We start from the raw sequence: 22,117 nt of genomic DNA on the forward strand, positions 1-22,117 counted from the left end.
ATGCTAAAATACACTCCCCTGTGGGCGGTGACCATGCATTTGCACGGCTGCTAAAAGTAGCTAGTGAGCGATCAACTCGGAATGAGGGCATATATACAGAAAATGTACACACTAAACTGTATTTTACAACGAGTAAATGGGAAATTAGTTAAATATATTCAAGACCATTGGCCAGCTAAATCAGCCCAGCTCAGCACTACATCTGAGCCTGGTGCCCCAACCTTGCACTGACTGTCAGTACTGTATACCTAAAATGGTAAGAGTGGAAAATGAACCAGAAATTAATCACCTACAACTCAGCTGTACTAGATGGTTTCCAGTTCATCCATAGAATAAACATTTTTGGAAGTTAAATCCCCTCACTTGTGCAAGCCACGCATGCAGAGCCGGCCTTAGGTATAGGCAAACTAGGCAAATGCCGAGGGCATTTGGTATGCTTAGGGGCACCAGCAGCTTCTGCTGATTAAAATGATATGCGGCATGCCTATATTCTGTGTGTGACTGCGGCTGTATCTGCATAAGAAATGCTACGTTGCAGTGTATTGCTGGAAATCACTGTAATGTAGCATTTCGTATGCAGATACAGCCACAGTCGTACACAGTATATAGGCATGCTGCATATCATTTTAATCAGCAGAAGCTGCTTGTGCATCCTAGCCACATAGTAATGCAAATAAGATGCATTTTCATAAACAAAAGGCGCCCGACGTTAGCAGAGCTGCCTACTGACTCATGCCAGGCATCTCCTTCAGAACTAGCGGCGGTGCTAGGGGGCACCAGCCAAAATCTTGCCTAGGGCATCATATTGGTTAGGGCCGGCTCTGCACGCATGTAGTGGATCAAATAAAGTGGCTTATTAAGATATTAGGATAGAAGAAGCTGGACGACCTAGTCCAGGGAAACGCGTTAAGGTCTATGCTGAGGAACGTTTGCACCTTCTACCATTTATGATTGATCTGGATAAGGACTTTGCTTTTCCATTGGATTACAACAAAAAAACTGCAAGCTACCTCCTGTATTGAGTACTTCCAGCAATATATGGAAACCCCTTCAATTGCCTACACAGACGAGTTTTAACAACTATCCTCTTGTGGAACTGTGCATGAGGTATATTCAGGGTATTACCAGCTGACTGTGCTTTATATTTCTATTTGTGGAGGAGCAGATTTCCATTTACCTAAGTCTGGGATCTCTAAAATAATGGTATAGTTCCTATCAGCAAATTTATTCTGACTATCTCAGAGCCATTCAGGAATAACTTATGTTTTCCTTCTTATATGTATTATCTTTTATTGATTATTCAGTCATCACTACAGTTTTAGAATTGTTTTAATACTTTTCTTTATTAATAAATATAATGATATTAATTAACTGATCCCATTGTTTTTATCAGTACTTTGGACAAACGACTCATAGCGCTGGTATTTTTTGCTTTATTAAGATATTACACTGTAAAATATCATGATAAGCTAATTATGAGACTACCAAGACTACAACTTTCATTTCTTCCTAAGATTAATGAGTATAGTAAAAATCAGAGACTGTTTTTAAAGACCATATTGGATTGTGTTTTAAACCTTAAATGACATCATTGTAAAATACAATATTTAAGTTTACTACGAGTAAGCATCAACCAAGCTATACAGTTATACAAGAATCATGCTGTAGAAACAGAGCTGGCTAACACTTGGCATTGGTCTCTGATCATACTGGAATTATGGAAACATGGAAAATCTACAGTATATGCATTTCATTAATAATTCCATATGTTTCTACAAAACATTATGTCACCTTTCTGTGTACATCCAAGAAATTAGTTCCCTCTAAAAGTAACTGTACTACACCTCTGTAGAATTTAGATACTTAACATCTGTTTACGATTACAATGAATATTATTGGGAAAACACTAGTGTGTGTTTCCTAATATTCCCTTTACTTTGATGCCATAGGTTTAATTATAAGTTTAACTACTGTATTTGTATATTTTGTTCAGATGAAATATGCAGACACACAGTGCAAATACAATTTTTCCTTCTCTGACGTTGAGGGCCTATTTTTTATTGTGTAATATAAACATAATAATATATAATATGTAAATTATTATTATTATTATTATTATTATCATCATCATTCTTTATTTATATGTCACCACAAGGGTTGCACAGCACCCAACAAAATACATAAACAAATGAGCAAAATAAGAAAACAGTGACTTACAGTACAAGGCAAGATAGGATAAGTACATAGGGGTGTAGTATGGTATGCCGGTGGCCGGGCTCCTGGCGACCAGCATACCGGCGCCGGGAGCCCGACCACCGGCATACTGACAGTGTGGCGAGCGCAAAGGAGCCACGCTATTTTATTCTCCCTCCAGGGGTGTCATGGACCCCAACGAGGGAGAAAAAGTGTCGGTATGCCGGCTGTCGGGATTCCGGCGCCGGTATACTGTGCGCCGGGATCCCGACAGTTGGCATACTGAAGACTACCCGTACATAGTGTATAAACATTTCTGCATCTGGGGACATGACACTGAGATAAGCATCAGGGTGGCAGAAACTGAGGCTTAGGTACCATCGTAGGGAGTATGGAGTAGAAGATAGTCTAACTAAGAGACGGAAAAACACATGAGGGGGGAGGGACCTGCACATGAGAGCTTACATTCTGAAAAGGAAGGGCAGACAGACAGGGGTGGCACAGATTGAGGAGAAGTGAGCATGGAACAGATGGTTAGGATGAGAGATGGCTGGTTTTGATGAAGAAGTGGGTCTTGAGAGCCTGTCTGAAGTTTTGTAGAGCGGTGGAGAATTTGATAGGGAGAGGTAGAGAGTTCCAGATGTGAGGTACCCCACAGTCAAAGTCTTGGAGGCAGGAACAGGAGGAAGTAACCAGTTGACAGAAGAGGCGGCATGTATTTATGGAGCGAAGAGGACGGGTGGGAGAGTAAAAGGAGATAAGGTGAGATATGTAAATGATTAATGAATGGGTGAGGGCTTTTAAAGTGAGTGTGAGAAGCTTTAAGTGAATTCTGAAGTTGTATGGGAGGCAGTGTAGGCCTTGTAAGAGAGGGGAGGCACACGTAGTACGTTTGGAGAGGTAGATGGGCTGGGCAGCAGTATTGAGAATAGTTTGGAGTGAAGAGAGGTAGTTGTCAGGGAGGTCATATAGGAGGCAATTACAATAGTCCAATCTGGAGATCACCAGTGAGTGGATGATGGTCTTAGTAGCATCCAAGGTAAGAAAGGGCATGATCAAGGAAATATTTTTTATATGGAAATGGTGGCTCTGCGAGAGGTACCAAATGTGTGGCTTGAAGGAAATGGAGGAATCAAGGATAACTCCAAGACAGCGTACTTGGTGCTACAGAAGATAGTTGTGCCATCAATAGATAGACAACCATCGATATCTAACGAAATAGATCGGTATCAGGGAATCGCAGTGTTGATGTATTAATTCCATGAGTTATTTATGACTCACTCGAGTAATTTATTAGGTATTTTAAAATAATTGAGTTAACGGTAGTCCTAAAGTAATTAAAGACTGTGGAATTTCAATGTGGATGCTTTAATTAGCGTGTACAGAACTACAAATCATTAACAATGTTATATTTATTTTTATTTTACAGATTTTTAAGATATAGTTGATGTTATATGGGTACAGTAGTTTACTGTACATCCTGTGCGACAAAGACACCTCAACTCAACCTAGTCCTCCTAACCATCATTAATATTACCTATTGCCTTGAGGGAAGGTAATGCCTACATAACTTCTAAGAACTGATTTGAAGAGGAGCAAACTGAAAAATTGAAGCGCGTCAAACAAGAGGAGCAAAAATGACTTATTTCACAATATTTAGATAATGTTAGTTATAAATCAACAGTATAGAGATGGGTGATTTTGTGAAACATTTCCTAAATGAAAACATGAATAATGTTGTTATATTGAAGGTGTAATTTATGTCACCTATGATGTTTTCACTAACTCACTAGTTTTTATATGCTGGATTTAGCATATTTTTAAAGGCAGTCTACTTAGTAGGTTTAAAAAATATGCTCATCCACTTCAACGTGGGGGTAAATATACCAAGTGGCACTTTTCAGAGCTGCCACGTCTTCAGAGGTGGCAATAATGTTAAATATTGTTCTTGTTTTTAATATTATTGCCCCTATAAATCTAGCCACTGAAACCAATGAAGACACAAGAGTTTTTATAAACACTGCTTAGTAGATTTATCCCTTGAAGTTGATCGTTCCAGATTGTGTATTTGTAATATTGACCAACTCTTTGTTACGTTTGTTTAAAAAAAAAAAGAAAAGAAAGAAAAATAGATCTATTTTCTGAGGTTCATTGTTGATAATATGTCTTTAAGTAAATGAAAAACATTGTACCTACAGTACACCTAATCAGACAACCTGGAATTGTGTAATATTATACTTATGAATAGCACCTTGTACAGCAAAAAAAAAAAAAAATATTTGTAAAGCCAAGGATTGGTTTTGGTGAAATAATAGCCTCAAAATCTAGTTAACAGAAGTGTACAAAACTAGCTATTGTATTATTTAAGATACATTTGTAAACATATGTAGGTTAATATACTTATATAGGTAAATTAAATTATGTCCTAGCTAATTATTCACATTTGAATTGCAAAGCAGTTTATTGGATACACAGAAACACTACAAAACTGTTTCATGTCTGCTTTTTTCAAAAAATAGAGAAATATTCCTAGGCCAAGACTTATTTATAATATTAATGTAACAGAATTTACAAAAGCAAAACTTAGTAATTGGTTACAGAGCCGATGAGCCACCAGGTGAACCTAGGCTGTTGATTGGGTCCCAGTGATTAGGGGGCACATATTCACTTGATTAGTAACATAATGTTGCTCTTGCATTGTTTTAATGCCAGTCCTACACAAATTACTAACTTATGACATGAAGGTGAAGCAGCCAGCAGTTTTTTTACATGTGCAGCTACTAGCTACTGCACCTCAAGGTCAGTGTTTAGCTGGAAATGTGGCACTTGACTTTGATGTCACTATTATCACGCCAGGGTCATAATGAGGGATGTTGGTGTGCAAGCTCAGCTTCGCAATCGGCGCGACGACTATTACTCCTCAACATGATGTCATATGTTTCGGCCAAGGCCTGCACAGGGTACAGTATTGCTCTGCACAACACTCCCAGTTTGAGAAAGAGAGGATTCTGTCCCCTCCTTCCACTGCTTGGGTTAGAAACAGTGGGAGTGGGTGGAACACCCATAGAGGTAGACATGCGCTACTTCCAAGAAGGGGGTGGAGGTAAGCATTGCTGCCCATGGCTTGGGTCAGGTCTGAAATGTTGCAAAGTAGTTGATTTTTTTATGAAGTATTTATGCCACGATGATGGGTATACAGTAGCATAAAACTACTAAACAATTTAGATCAATATTGTTACATTTTTATTAATTTAATTATTGTACCAAGGAGCAGAAAGATTACTATTGCGCTGGTAACCGTTTCTTTCATGTGTAGCTTTTAACTAATTAAAATAAGAATTTACTTACCGATAATTCTATTTCTCGTAGTCCGTAGTGGATGCTGGGGACTCCGTCAGGACCATGGGGAATAGCGGCTCCGCAGGAGACAGGGCACAAAAGCAAGCTTTTAGGATCACATGGTGTGTACTGGCTCCTCCCCCTATGACCCTCCTCCAAGCCTCAGTTAGGTACTGTGCCCGGACGAGCGTACACAATAAGGAAGGATCTTGAATCCCGGGTAAGACTCATACCAGCCACACCAATCACACCGTACAACTTGTGATCTGAACCCAGTTAACAGTATGATAACAAAGAAGTAGCCTCTTAACAAAGATGGCTCACAACAATAACCCGATTTTTGTAACAATAACTATGTACAAGTAATGCAGACAATCCGCACTTGGGATGGGCGCCCAGCATCCACTACGGACTACGAGAAATAGAATTATCGGTAAGTAAATTCTTATTTTCTCTAACGTCCTAGTGGATGCTGGGGACTCCGTCAGGACCATGGGGATTATACCAAAGCTCCCAAACGGGCGGGAGAGTGCGGATGACTCTGCAGCACCGAATGAGAGAACTCCAAGTCCTCTTTAGCCAGAGTATCAAATTTGTAAAATTTTACAAACGTGTTCTCCCCTGACCACGTAGCTGCTCGGCAAAGTTGTAATGCCGAGACCCCTCGGGCAGCCGCCCAAGATGAGCCCACCTTCCTTGTGGAGTGGGCTTTTACAGTTTTAGGCTGTGGCAGGCCTGCCACAGAATGTGCAAGTTGAATTGTGCTACAGATCCAACGAGCAATCGTCTGCTTAGACGCAGGAGCACCCATCTTGTTGGGTGCATACAAGATAAACAACGAGTCAGATTTTCTGACTCCAGCTGTCCTTGAAATATATATTTTCAATGCTCTGACAACGTCCAGTAACTTGGAGTCCTCCAAGTCGCTAGTAGCCGCAGGCACCACAATAGGCTGGTTCAAGTGAAAAGCCGAAACCACCTTAGGGAGAAAATGAGGACGTGTCCGCAGTTCTGCCCTGTCCGAATGGAAAATCAGATATGGGCTTTTGTACGATAAAGCCGCCAACTCTGAAACTCTCCTGGCTGAAGCCAGGGCCAATAGCATGGTTACTTTCCATGTAAGATACTTCAAATCTACCGATTTGAGAGGCTCAAACCAATGAGATTTGAGAAATTCCAAAACTACGTTTAGATCCCACGGTGCCACTGGAGGCACAATTGGGGGTTGTATATGTAGTACACCCTTGACAAAAGTTTGTACTTCAGGCACTGAAGCCAATTCTTTCTGGAAGAAGATTGATAAGGCCGAAATTTGAACTTTAATAGACCCCAATTTTAGGCCCATAGACAATCCTGCCTGCAGGAAATGTAGGAATCGACCCAATTGAAATTCTTCCGTTGGGGCCTTCTTGGCCTCACACCACGCAACATATTTTCTCCAAATGCGGTGATAATGTTGTGCGGTCACTTCCTTCCTAGCTTTAATCAAGGTAGGAATAACTTCCTCTGGAATGCCCTTTTCTGTTAGAATCCGGCGTTCAACCGCCATGCCGTCAAACGCAGTCGCGGTAAGTCTTGGAACATACAAGGTCCCTGCTGAAGCAGATCCCTTCTTAGAGGTAGAGGCCACGGATCTTCCGTGAGCATCTCTTGAAGTTCCGGATACCAAGTTCTTCTTGGCCAATCCGGAGCCACTAGTATTGTTCTTACTCCCCTTTTCCGTATAATTCTCAGTACCTTTGGTATGAGAGGCAGAGGAGGAAACACATACACTGACTGGTACACCCACGGTGTTACCAGAGCGTCCACAGCTATTGCCTGAGGGTCTCTTGACCTGGCGCAATATCTGTCCAGTTTTTTGTTGAGGCGAGACGCCATCATGTCCACCTTTGGTTTTTCCCAATGGTTCACAATCATGTGGAAAACTTCCGGATGAAGTCCCCACTCTCCCGGGTGAAGGTCGTGTCTGCTGAGGAAGTCTGCTTCCCAGTTGTCCACTCCCGGGATGAACACTGCTGACAGTGCTATGACATGATTTTCCGCCCAGCGAAGAATCCTTGCAGCTTCTGTCATTGCTCTTCTGCTTCTCGTGCCGCCTTGTCTGTTTACGTGGGCGACTGCCGTGATGTTGTCCGACTGGATCAACACCGGCTGACCCTGAAGCAGCGGTTTCGCCAAGCTTAGAGCATTGTAGATTGCTCTTAGCTCTAGTATATTTATGTGAAGAGACGTCTCCAGGTTTGACCATACACCATGGAAGTTTCTTCCCTGTGTGACTGCTCCCCAGCCCCGTAGGCTGGCATCCGTAGTCACCAGGACCCAGTCCTGTATGCCGAACCTGCGGCCCTCTAACAGATGGGCACTCTGCAACCACCACAGGAGAGACAACCTTGTCCTTGGTGACAGTGTTATCCGCTGATGCATGTGCAGATGCGATCCGGACCATTTGTCCAGCAGATCCCACTGAAATATTCGTGCATGGAATCTGCCGAATGGAATTGCTTCGTAAGAAGCCACCATCTTTCCCAGGACTCTTGTGCATTGATGTACTGACACATTTCCTGGTTTTAGGAGGTTCCTGACAAGTTCGGATAACTCCCTTGCTTTCTCCTCCGGGAGAAACACCTTTTTCTGAACCGTGTCCAGAATCATTCCCAGGAACAGCAGACGTGTTGTCGGGGACAATTGAGATTTTGGAAGATTCAGAATCCACCCGTGTTGTTGAAGCACTACTTGGGTTAGTGCTACACCGACTTCCAGCTGTTCTCTGGACTTTGCCCTTATCAGGAGATCGTCCAAGTAAGGGATAATTAATACGCCTTTTCTTCGTAGAAGAACCATCATTTCGGTCATTACCTTGGTAAAGACCCGAGGTGCCGTGGACAACCCAAACGGCAGCGTTTGAAACTGATAATGACAGTCTTGTATCACGAACCTGAGATACCCTTGGTGTGAGGGGTAAATTGGGACATGCAGATAAGCATCTTTTATGTCCAGGGACACCATGAAGTCCCCTTCTTCCAGATTCGCTATCACTGCTCTTAGTGACTCCATCTTGAACTTGAATTTCTGTATGTACAGGTTCAAGGATTTCAGATTTAGAATAGGTCTTACCGAACCGTCCGGCTTCGGTACCACAAATAGTGTGGAATAATACCCCTTTCCCTGTTGTAGGAGGGGTACCTTGACTATCACCTGCTGAGAATACAGCTTGTGAATGGCTTCCAATACCGTCGCCCTTTCTGAGGGAGACGTTGGTAAAGCAGACTTTAGGAAACGGCGAGGGGGAGATCTTTCGAATTCCAACATGTAACCCTGAGATACTATCTGCAGGATCCACGGGTCCACCTGTGAACGAGCCCACTGATTGCTGAAAATCTTTAGTCGACCCCCCACCGCTCCTGAGTCCGCTTGTAAAGCCCCAGCGTCATGCTGATGGCTTTGTAGAACCCGGGGCGGGCTTCTGGTCCTGGGCAGGGGCTGCTTGCTGCCCTCTCTTACCCTTTCCTCTGCCTCGTGGCAGATAAGACTGTCCTTTTGCCCGCTTGTTTTTATAGGAGCGAAAGGACTGCGGCTGAAAAGACGGTGTCTTTTTCTGTTGGGAGGGGGTCTGAGGTAAAAAAGTGGATTTGCCGGCAGTTGCCGTGGCCACCAGATCCGATAGACCAACCCCAAATAATTCCTCTCCTTTATATGGCAATACTTCCATATGCCTTTTGGAATCCGCATCACCTGACCACTGTCGCGTCCATAAACTTCTTCTGGCAGATATGGACATCGCACTTACTCTCGATGCCAGAGTGCAAACATCCCTCTGAGCATCTCGCATATAAATAAACGCATCCTTTAATTGCTCTAGAGTCAATAAAATACTGTCCCTATCCAGGGTATCAATATTTTCAGTCAGGGAATCCAACCACACTACCCCAGCACTGCACATCCAGGCTGAGGCTATTGCTGGTCGGAGTATAACACCAGTATGCGTGTATATACTCTTCAGGGTAGTTTCCAGCCTTCTATCTGCTGGATCCTTGAGGACGGCCGTATCTGGAGACGGCAACGCCACTTGTTTTGATAAACGTGTGAGCGCTTTATCCACCCTAGGGGGTGTTTCCCAGCGCGCCCTAACCTCTGGTGGGAAAGGGTATAATGCCAATAACTTCTTAGAAATTAGCAGTTTTCTATCTGGGTTAACCCACGCTTCATCACACACGTCATTCAATTCCTCTGATTCTGGAAAAGCTACAGGTAGTTTTTTCACCCCCCACATAATACCCCTTTTTGAGGTACCTGCAGTATCAGAGATCTGCAAAGCCTCCTTCATTGCCGTGATCATATAACGTGTGGCCCTACTGGAAAATACGTTTGTTTCTTCACCGTCGACACTAGATTCATCTGTGTCGGTACCTGTGTCGACTGACTGAGGTAAGGGACGTTTTACAGCCCCTGACGGTGTCTGAGACGCCTGAGCAGGTTCTAACTGGTTTTCCGGCCGTCTCATTTCATCAACTGACTTTTGTAATGTACTAACATTATCACGTAATTCCATAATTAAAGCCATCCATTCCGGTGTCGACTCCCTAGGGGGTGAGATCACCATTACCGGCAATTGCTCCGCCTCCACACCAACATCGTCCTCATACATGTCGACACACACGTACCGACACACAGCAGACACACAGGGAATGCTCTTATCGAAGACAGGCCCCCACTAGCCCTTTGGGGAGACAGAGGGAGAGTTTGCCAGCACACACCAAAAGCGCTATAAAATGTATATAAACAACCCTAAAAGGTGTTGTTTTTGTTATATGCGCTTTAAATATATAAATATCGCCAAAATATGCCCCCCTTCTCTTTGTTACCCTGTTTCTGTAGTGCAGTGCAGGGGAGAGTCCTGGGAGCCTTCCTCACAGCGGATCTGAGCAGGAAAATGGCGCTGTGTGCTGAGGAGAATAAGCCCCGCCCCCTTTTTGGCGGGATTTTCTCCCGGGTTTTGAGATATCTGGCCTGGGTTAAATACATACATATAGCCTCAATGGCTATATGTGATGTATTCTTTGCCATCAAAGGTATTAAATATTGCTGCCCAGGGCGCCCCCAGCAGCGCCCTGCACCCTCCGTGACCGTTCAGTGTGAAGTGTGTAGCAACAATGGCGCACAGCTGCAGTGCTGTGCGCTACCTTCATGAAGGCTGAAGAGCCTTCTGCCGCCTGTTTCCGGACCCTCGATCTTCAGCATCTGTAAGGGGGATCGGCGGCGCGGCTCCGGGACGAACCCCAGGGTGACCTGTGTTCCGACTCCCTCTGAAGCTATGTCCAGTAGCCTAAGACTCCAATCCATCCTGCACGCAGGTGAGTTGAAAATCTCTCCCCTAAGTCCCTCGATGCAGTGAGCCTGTTGCCAGCAGGACTCACTGAAAATAATAAACCTAAAAACTTTTTCTAAGCAGCTCTTTAGGAGAGCCACCTAGATTGCACCCTGCTCGGACGGGCACAAAAACCTAACTGAGGCTTGGAGGAGGGTCATAGGGGGAGGAGCCAGTACACACCATGTGATCCTAAAAGCTTGCTTTTGTGCCCTGTCTCCTGCGGAGCCGCTATTCCCCATGGTCCTGACGGAGTCCCCAGCATCCACTAGGACGTTAGAGAAATTATAATCTGGCAAGCGTTAGTGGGAATCCATTCAACAATACTTGTATCTCAACTATCCCTAGCTACAAATGTTTATCATCTGTCACAGATACAGAAGCAGCCATAACACTTTCAGTCCTTTCTTATTTTACTCTATATCTGTTTCAAGCTAGAAATAAACGATTATAGACTAGGCCTGGAAGAGTCTTCTTTTCCATCTATATAATATCATTACTCCCACTGTAGCATGATCAAAAAATAAATGGATTTTAATTTATCCCATTTCCACTTACTCTGCAAAATTGTCGAGTTTTCCTCTTTTCATTAGATTGTACAAATGTACGTTTCGCAAGTGGAGCTCGATCTTGTATCCCCAGTTCTGCTATAACTACACCACACAGCAAACTGTCATCAGCTTACCTGCATTCAGACTATACATTTCATGAATGCAAATTTATCGATACAGTGTAAAATAAAATTCTGTGGAATGACAACGCAAAGGTATAAAGATCAGATGCTTGATATGAAGCTTAATAATAAATCATAAACCTTGTATCTCTTCATAAACCAAAATTACTTCATAGAATCCTATATAAGGCTAATGCTTTATTGGGGGAATATATGTGTGTTTTACGCAGCAGCAGCCACTAGAAGACGCACGACGGAGCAATCCAGTTGTTGCTGTTTCGGCGCACACAGTTGCTGTCGCTGACATTACTGTTATGTTGTTCAGTCATTTTGATGGGCTGGCAACTAGCCACTCAATACACATGTCGTTTTGCCATAATTAGCTACTAACAGGGAGAAAGGGTGAGTATTACCAACATACCGTACTTCAGGAAAACAATGGCACTTTATATCTTTTTAGCAACTGCCTGTAAAGGATAATAGATATCCATAATAAAGTTATTTTCTTGAAAGATAAAAGGCAATGTGATATATATATATATATATATATATATATATTGTAGTATCAGATGACCTTCCTCAGGGACATCACAACCAATACTATGGTTACTGTATATGTTCTGTGTTGTAAGTAATCTGATGCCAATGCAATAAATGTGATGCATAGCTACACAATATGAATCCTATAAAGAAAACACTCTCTGTTATTGACAAAGGTGAGAAGTTCTGAACTACTGTATTTACATCTAAATGTGGCTTTACGTCACTCACAAGAACATCTGTAATATCAAAGCAGTTGATAATCAAACATAGCCTACATGAAATAGCATTGAAACCTAAACTTACATAAATTTAGCTACCGTTAACATTCACAAATATACACATATGTATAAATAGCCACTGAAGGATGCTTAAGCCGCTGTCAAAATGGCAGATATACAAGAACAACAGCTTGTATTCTTCAACATTGCAAATGAAAATATATTGTCAAAATCTCAGTTTCTGTGAAGGCATGGTGAATTTTTCATATACAGTACATTTGTGAATGTTACTTTTTCTTATTGTATAAGTTTGTGTTGAAGTTAATTTGCTATAAACAACAGAAAAATATATGGTTGAACTAGAGATGTGCACGTTCTGATGTACTGAGTTCTTAATGCCAAAATTAACGTGGGTTCGGATTTATCCAGATTTTTCTTATTGGCTATCCAAAACACATGACAGCCGAGAGCCAATAAGATGCCGTTTCGGGATCCGGGTAAAACCAGGTAAATTCGAACCCACACATCTCAAGTTTGAACAGATTGCAAATGTGAGTTGTGCTTTTTTAACCCATACGGTTCACAAACTTGTATGTAAATCACAACAGAGACATTTTAATGCATCCCAACATAGTCTAATCACTTCTATGTGCTCAAATACTATTGCTGGCTGATGTTATTCTTCATTAATAATAGTTGAAAAAAATCAACCATTTGACAGCCATCTTTACTATGCTTATGGCCACTAGTAGCCTCCTACACTTTGCTTATAGCGCCTTGTATCTTATTTGCCACTTTTTTGGGGTTCAGGTTGACTTCTTTCATGTACTTCACATAATGCCTGTGAATTACAGTTTCTAATTGAATTGCGTAAGCAAAAATATCTTGTTATATATGTAGAAACTTAATGTGGGACTATAGAGAATGTCTAATTTCATCTGCATGTTCAAACATCTTTCATTCAAGTTCAACACTTTAGGTGGAGCTGATAGGATATGGGGAATCTGTCTGATACAGTACCTTGCCTTGCTGCAGAATCATAGATAAAGGGTTCCCAATGACAATTCCATTGGCACTCTAAAGAAAGATATTAATGCTCACTTACACTGCTGTAGGGGACATATCTAGATTTATCTAACAACTGCCTGCTAAATTATGCCATGCGCAACTCTGTAAAAGGAAATAGGTATGTTATATTTTGTTACTAACAAGTGATGTCACATCACATGTTGAATTATCAGCGATATCTGTCATTTTTGTAGTTACATAATACCAATGCACATAGGAGTTTTTATGACATGATAGTGAAATAACTCAATTTATTCTAGACAGAGACAAGGTATCAATAGCAATATAACCATTTTTATAGAATATATGCAAAGTGTTTTTAATACAAAACATTTACAAAGCTTTTTGATGTACAAATACTGTAGGATGTAATAAGGGAATTGTGTTATCTGTCACTAGTTATAGGAATCATTTCAACCCACAGTAATTGCTTTTTTTTTTAACGCCATGAACTTTGTGTTCTGGATTTATTGCACATTTATGTAATTATTATGAATCCATGTGTTGTATTTCATTGTCTTGTCTGCAACATCTTCTATCAACACACTCCATTAATTCATTAAATGTATGCATTGTAATTGATGTGGAGTCTATTTGGGGTTTGTTCCACATAGTACTGAGTGGAACAAAAGATGTTAATATTAGTAGACTGTGCTATCTATATTTCTCTATGTAAATTATTTATGTTTTTTTTTTCTTTACTTATTTTTAGCTTTGTTTAAAAAAAATTTTTTAAAGAAAGGAAATTTGTTCTTACAAAGAATGTAAATAGTTATTTATTTGTTTATGTGGTCGAAGCTTACAAAGTACTTACTTTAGCCAGATATAATCTTTTTTATATATCTTTTTCAAAGATTCATAATAAGTAATAAACTACAAACAGAGCTTTTAACAAAATATTTCTCTAGTAGTAAAATTATTTCTTTTGGGTGCACTTTGTTCATTTTTCTCAGCTGGGTCTTTTTTGATAGTATTTACCCTTATTCAGTTATATAATACATACACATCACTTACAGTATATATGCGTAATAATTTTCTGTTACATAAGTATTTCTTGAAGAATATGAAGAAACCACTGAGTAGCCACAAGCCACAGTAACACATGTTGTCCCATGGTTACACTTCACTGTGCACATTACATAAATATTGGTCCACACCTGGATCTGCAGATTTGTGATAATACTTAAATTCTGCTTACGTAAGGAGCGTAGAGATTGTTACTCTAAGAAGTATAACACTGATTTTATTATGACATTTTTCGATCAGATGAGGTTACTATTACAGTATTTTAGAAATATAGGATTGTTTGGTGTGTTTTTGAGTTTTAATCATACTGCATTTCCTCTTGTGGTCCTTAACTTTATGTATATGTCTGCTTCTATTGCTTTAAGCAGCATAATCAGAAACTGGACGTTTTTCCCCCTGATGATCGAGAAGGAGTTGTCCAGTTCACTGTGGGTGAAGGAAGGCTGTATCCAGAGTTTCAGGCAGCCAGTGAGAGCTGTAATGGGCAGAAGGGGTTGAGGCCTCCCTCTAACTCTTACTGCACCTGTGCTAGATGGACATTAAAGTCCATTATATACTAAATGCCAATATTAATTTGTGTACTTACCTGGTGACGTCATTTTCAATACAGTGATCAGTGGCGTTTAATGGGTGCAGATCATGCGATGCACATTGCCACTGTGTCAAGCAGGTCCCACACCACCCTGCATCAAGAACAGGGTTTCACCTAACCACCTTGGTGTCAGATGCAGGAGTGCTGAAAGGGTAGGGGTGGGAACCAATTACCCGGTCCCAGACATGATAGGTGGTAGAGCATGCACAGGAGCAAGGTTTTTGTGACTTTTGTAAATGTTATATTCATGAAGACCTGTTGAAGGTGCCCAGTGCTGATGACCGGATTGCAAATGGCTGGTACTCAGTTATTAAGGTACTAGTGTGGCTGCAGAGCTGTTGCAGGTGATGATGTCAGCATCTCACAAGACTTTTCTGGGAGCCGGTGAGGAACAGGGAGAGGCAGAAAGCAGAATCTGTTTGTGCTGAAACTTGCAGTGATTAGGAGATGCTGCACTGTGAAGGAAGGAAGTACGGTGCAGGTAAGCAGCACAGGCATAGCATCATAGAAAATGAGCTGTAGGTGATGAGACTTGACCACAGAAAATTAAGCAAATTCCTCCTTCCTTTCTTTTATTAAGTCTAAAAACATTTCCTATATTGCTGTATGCAATAAAACTACAAGAAGAAAACAACCCAAGATAATACACGATTCACTATGCAGTATAGAAGTGTCTGATATACACCAGCAACATGTTATTAAAAAGTTTTACTTTTTTATAGGATTGTTTCAAACAGATATAAAGTAAACTATGGGCAATTTTGTTAATACCGCATAATGTTATTGGCTCCACACAGGCTGATGATTTGATTAGTAAGTTACTCCTTCAAGAATTCACTTAACCGCATGCACCTATCTAGAAAAGTGGTAGTTCTCCTTCAGCAAATAGGATCAGATTCCATGCACATATCAACAAAATTAGAATGATTTTTTAGTCCCAAGCAAAGACTGTTAGTTGTGCAGAAATTAAATCACAGAGAAGAGAGCTTAATTGCATGCACCTATGTAATTAGGAAATAGCAGGATAGTTCTCCTTCAGCTGAATTGGTTTGATTTCATGCACACATGTGAACACAACATTGGCTCCACAACCAGCTGAATACTGATTTTATATTGAAATGATCACAGAATTTGAAGTATGCATACACCACTTAAAGGAAAGGTGCTGTTGGTTGTGAAGATGTTGTTAATACTTCACCCATATGTGAGTCTCAGGAGCACTCCTGCAGTGAAAAAAACCCGTATGTCCTCCTATTGATTCCTCCTGCCTGGTTCCCAGTGGCCAGGGTCCTGATGTCTGGTGCAGGGGATGGAGGAGTTGTAGCTGTGTCCACGGGATCGTGTGTAACCACTGCGGCTGTGGGAGGGTGGAAACGCCAGTATGTGTCGCGTGCCGCGACTTCCGGTTTCGGGCTTCCGGATTTGCGTTCCACTTGTGGTTCACTTGAAAATGAGTCAACTGATGCGTTTCTCCGCCCACAAAGATGGCGGTTTCATCAGAAGATCCTCTGATAAAACCGCCATCTTTGTGGGCGGAGAAACGCGTCAGGTGACTCATTTTAAAGTGAACTGCAAGTGGAACGCAAATCCGGAAGCCCGAAACCAGAAGTCGCGGCACGCGACACATACTGGCGTTTCCACCCTCCCACAGCCGCCGTGGTTACACACGATCCCGTGGACACAGCTACAACTCCTCCATCCCCTGCACCAGACATCAGGACCCCGGCCACTGGGAACCAGGCAGGAGGAATCAATAGGAGGACATACAGGTTTTTTTCACTGCAGGAGTGCTCCTGAGACTCACATATGGGTGAAGTATTAACAACATCTTCACAACCAACAGCACCTTTCCTTTAAGTGGTGTATGCATACTTCAAATTCTGTGATAATTTCAATATAAAATCAGTATTCAGCTGGTTGTGGAGCCAATGTTGTGTTCACATGTGTGCATGAAATCAAACCAATTCAGCTGAAGGAGAACTATCCTGCTCTTTCCTAATTACATAGGTGCATGCAATTAAGCTCTCTTCTCTGTGATTTCATTTCTGCACAACTAACAGTCTTTGCTTGGGACTAAAAAATCATTCTAATTTTGTTGATATGTGCATGGAATCTGATCCTATTTGCTGAAGGAGAACTACCACTTTTCTAGTAACTTACTAATCAAATCATCAGTCTGTGTGGAGCCAATAACATTATGCGGTATTAACAAAATTATTGTTTGTTGGTCGTATGGTAAATATTAATAATTTTGTTTTATTGTGTGTATTTTAAGATTTTATATCTAATTAGCAATAAATGACTAATTTGTATCAAAACAGCAGTCGGTTATTCTATATATCTGTGCGCCTTCACTTATTTTTTCTTGGTTGCATTTGCATGTTGGGTGGATCTCCAGGTCCACATTGGGAAGGCAGCCGAATATAGGTTGTCCTCTCTCTTTTTATAGAGATTTAGTACATATTAATCTAGCGCCAGACACTTTGGTTTTGTTGTTTCTTTAACTATGGGTAATATTAAAAACCAGTCCTAATGCCATATAAGAGTTATTAGATAAAGTAAGTAAAAATAACTGATAATTCTGACTCTTACACAGCATCCAAGGGTTTAAAGTAATTCCAGTGACAAGTTAGAATTTGGTTCTCTATGCCCATATGTGCCTACAGTATGCCTACTGTATATGTGCTCATCTATGTCTTTCTGTGCCTGTGTCTATGTGCTCCTGTATGACTGCATGTGCTCCTCTATGTCCATATGTGCTCCTCTATGTCCGTATGTGCCTATGTCTATATGTACTCCTCTATGGGTTGGGTAGGGGATCCTGACAGTGAAGATGCCGCGGCCAGAATATAGACAATGGCATCCCGATGGTCAGAATCCCAACACTGCCTAATTCTAACCTCCCCCTCCTGCAGCCTAACCCTAACCATCGTAGGGCTTAACCCTGACCTTTCCTCCTGCAGCATAACCATATCCCTCTCTGGTATACTTGCATTCAGGAAAGAGAGAGAAAAGGGGAAGAGAGAGATAGAGAGAAAGGGGAGAAAGAAAGAGACAAAATGGGTGAGCGAGAGAGGGGGAGAGAGAGTAAGGGAAAGAGAGAAAGAGGTAAAGGGGGTTGAGAGAGAGAGCGAAAGGGGGGAGAAAGAGAAAGGATGGAGAGAAAGGGAAAGAAAGGGGGAGAGAGAGAAATAGGGTAGAGAGAAGGAGAGTAGACAGAGAGTAGGAAAGACAGAGGTAGGAGGGGAGAAGTGAACAGGTGTAACTGTACCTTTGGCAGCATTGGGTCCCCTGTCATCAGTGCCGCAGTAGCGGGTCCCCCATAATATGGTATTTGCGCCAGGGCTGGTCACTAGATCGTAACGTTGAGCCCCGGCAACAATAGCATCGGCTAGGAGGAGGTAAGAGCAGAGGAGGGGGAGGGAACGTGATGGAAGGGGCTGGATCACCTCCTTCTATTTTGTTTCAGCCTGCGGGCAGCCTCTTAGCACTGGATGATGGATCTGCTAAATGGTGCCGGTGGAGTGTATGTGGGAGCTAGTTGGGGTAGAGGGGGTAAGGTAGTGAGTGGGCAGGGCTTCAGACAGCCACCATTTGTGACGGGAAAGAAAAATGTTTCCTTGTTACTAATGTCTAACAGCACTGTTTGGGCCTATTTTCATGTAGGGAATGAGCTGCAGCCCCACCCATCCCATTGTTAATCTATAGAGTAGTTATTACTATAGTGTGTTGTGACTACATAGTAGTCATTACTACAGAGTATTATTACTTTGGAGTAGAGATGTGCACAGACCGCATGTTTTGGTCTTGGTTCTAATTCATCATTGTATTTTGGTTTTTGCAAAACCACTCTCAAGTGTTTCGCTTCGGATTCGGAATTTGATTCGGTCTAAAAATTGATAAAAAAATAATCATTGATCGAAATCACTAAAAACAGCTAAAATCAGATAATTTTTGCAATCCAAAACCCAAAATTTAGATTTCTTAATCCGAATTCCAAATCGTGAGAAGATTCAAACCAGTACTCTGTTTGGATTGGATCTCCTCAGGGGAATCCGGACCGAGTTTTGATTCTAATCGGCTCCACAAAATTTGGGTGGATTCGGATTTCAGGAGAACCGAACAACACATCTTTACTATAAAGTATTACTATAGAGTAGTTATTACTATGGAGAGAAGCATAGGGCTTATTTTTTACAAACCAAATGAAAACATAAGTGCATTTGCATATACTGTACTGGACAGCATAACGTGGTTGATTATGTGTCGTTCGCTGCCATGTCCAAGTGTGCATATTTTGTTGGTCTACGTAACTTGTGTGACTTTATGCTGATACTGCTACAAGCCCTTCTCTGGTGTACAAGCACGTGTCTGCATGTGCAAGGATTGAGCATCTTAAGAAGATGCTGAAATACAGCTTGTTACATCTTTAGACACAACCATCTGTCACACCATTGAAACTTGCACCAGCCCATGCTACAGTAGGTGCAGAATGTCCCTCAGAGTACAGCCTCCAATATGTACAATTATGTTTCAGAGTTCAAAACCAGTTCAGCAACATGCTGCAACACTCACATAACTTGCCCATCAGACTACATCTTCATGCAATTGAATAGCCAATTCCCAGTCACCGCCCAGAAACACAGCATACTTTTAAGACACTTTGAATAGCCTGCATCCTTAGTCACAACTGCGCCTCGGGGACACATGCGCTGCGCCACTTTTTAGCAAGACGCATGTGCAGGTGAAAAACATCATCCACTTGCGTAAATATCAGCCTGTATCTCAAAATCAGAGCAAGTGTAACAATAGCCAAATTCCCCTATACCAGGCATGTCCAAACTGTGGCCCTCCAGCTGTTGTGAAACTACACATCCCAGCATGCCCTGACACAGTTTTGCTGTTAGAGAATGCTAAAGCTGTGTCAGGGCATGCTGGGATGTGTAGTTTCTCAACAGCTGGAGGACCGCAGTTTGGACATGCCTGCCCTATACAGTATCATATTTCCGTTGCCAGTCATATTTCACACAGTGATAAACCTGTTGCCAGTCATATATATATATATAGAGAGAGAGAGAGAGAGAGGTGTCTGTCAATGATAAGATATATTTCTCAGCAATTATATGCGCAGTATGTATATATACTATCGCTTGCATTATATTGTAAAAATATCATCAAAAGTTTATAAAGTGCAACAGATTTCGGACTATAAACCTTTTTTATACATAAATTTGAGTACTGTATACTAATACATAATATATAATTTATACTAGTACAGGTGGCCTTTATACAGGTGTGTCCTCATTCTTCTTGGTTTTTGCACCATATGACACAAGACGCTTTGTGTGATTTGTACATTTTCCTTAATTTTGCATCCAGTTTGCATCATAGCCACATACAAAGTCACTTCCAGTGTACCATGCTTGCTAGATTACTACATTTGTCACAAAGGAATTGGTATAAAGTTGCAGATTAAGCAGAATGATACGTGGCATGAAGCATAGCACACGTCACTCGTTTCAGAACTCTGGGGGTCATTCTGAGTTGATCACTAGCTGCCGTTCAAAGGGTACAAAGGCATTTGTTGTTTTGCACAGGTTCTTGCAAAGTTTTCAGTCGCACTGACGGCCGCAAGAAGATTGATAGGAAGGGGGCGTTTCTGGGTGTCAACTGACCGTTTTCATGGAGTGTTTGCAAAAACGCAGGCGTGGCTGGGCATTCGCTGGGCGGGTGTATGACGTCAAATCCGGACACGAATAGGCTGAAGTGATCGCAAGCGCTGAGTAGGTTCAGAGCTACTCAGAAACGGCACAAACTGATTTTGCTGAGCTCGGCTGCACATGCGTTCGCACTTCTGCTAAGCTAAAATACACTCCCCAGTGGGCGGCGGCATAGCATTTGCATGGCTGCTAAAACTAGCTAGCGAGCGATCAACTCGGAATGACCCCCATTGTCTTTTACCTTCTTGGATCTGAAAGTCGCAAAGTCCATGCATCACACCAAAGGGGACTACAGTATTTGGTGTGATTTGAACATAAGGTGAATGTTGGCACATCTGTAAGTCCTTTCATGGACGTTAGAGAGAGCAGCACACAGCAGAATACTTTTCAATCATAACGCCATACCTCTCAATGCTTTTCATTTTAAATTCGAGATACTGCGAGCGCCGGAAAGCAGGACAGAAGGGAAGTACAGTATGATAACACTTCACACTTCTCAGAAGGATATCACAGATAAAATATAAACAATCACTTATCAGTCGAGCACATTAGTAACTTTCACCAACCCGACTCACAATAATATTTAAAATTGAGTGTTATTGCAAGTGATGGACAATTGTTATTGCAAATAAGACAAATGCTGTACAAACCATTAAGACTTTTTTGTGTTTGTTTTACCAATTCCAATGGGCATTATACTGATTTAAAATATTAACTAAAATTAAACAATTTTATAACATCTAACAGAATGGGGAAGACTATATAGGGGAGTCTATAATTTCAAATGACCACTGTGTCCATAAGAAATGATTTTTACTTGCAATTTAGCAGAATTCTCTTGCCAAGACAGTGGATCTAATAAAAGCCTACTGTATCTCTTAATTTACTGCAGCATTTCGTAACCGGCTTACCAGATGCACATGTACAATCTTCGGATCGTGCATGTGTAAGTTTAGGCTGCGGCTCCAGTGAATATTTAGCAAAGAGGTAGCCTATATGCTATAGATCTCAACACTGTCTATGTACCTGAGCCAAGCTTGCCTGATGCAACAGGGTTGTTGAAGACACTGAAATAAGCACTTTTGTGGTACTCTGAAATAGATTTATAGATTTATATTTGTTTGTTTACAATGTTGTGGTAAATGGATTATCACTGGGCCTGATGTGCGTCTGGTAGGATTGGCTCTTGTCCCAATTCTACTTCTTAGCAGCTTTCTCTTTACTTCACACTACTAAGAAGCTACTTCAGATAACATAGGCAAGTGAAGGGAAATTATGGCCATAATAGCAATAGTATATAATATGATTATTCGTGCTGCCGCCACAACATGCAGTTTAAGGGGCAGAGCAGAGCTACGGCACATGCCCGGTGGTAGCAGC

The 22,117-nt window shown here is 41.6% G+C and overlaps 1 protein-coding gene across 1 annotated transcript in view; it reads left to right on the plus strand.

Annotated features, from left to right (window-relative positions):
* THBS2 (thrombospondin 2) overlaps nt 1-5,569 on the plus strand; it is a 132,243-nt gene extending 126,674 nt beyond the window's left edge. Inside the window, exon 22 of the mRNA XM_063917764.1 lies at nt 3,623-5,569. Coding sequence (XP_063773834.1) covers nt 3,623-3,630 — 8 coding nt within the window. The 3' untranslated portion in view covers nt 3,631-5,569. The remainder of the gene's footprint in view (nt 1-3,622) is intronic.
* The last annotated feature ends 16,548 nt before the right edge of the window (nt 5,570-22,117 follow it).

The sequence above is a fragment of the Pseudophryne corroboree genome, chromosome 4, assembly GCF_028390025.1.
Source record: "Pseudophryne corroboree isolate aPseCor3 chromosome 4, aPseCor3.hap2, whole genome shotgun sequence".
In the NCBI taxonomy this organism is placed as follows: Eukaryota; Metazoa; Chordata; class Amphibia; order Anura; family Myobatrachidae; genus Pseudophryne; species Pseudophryne corroboree.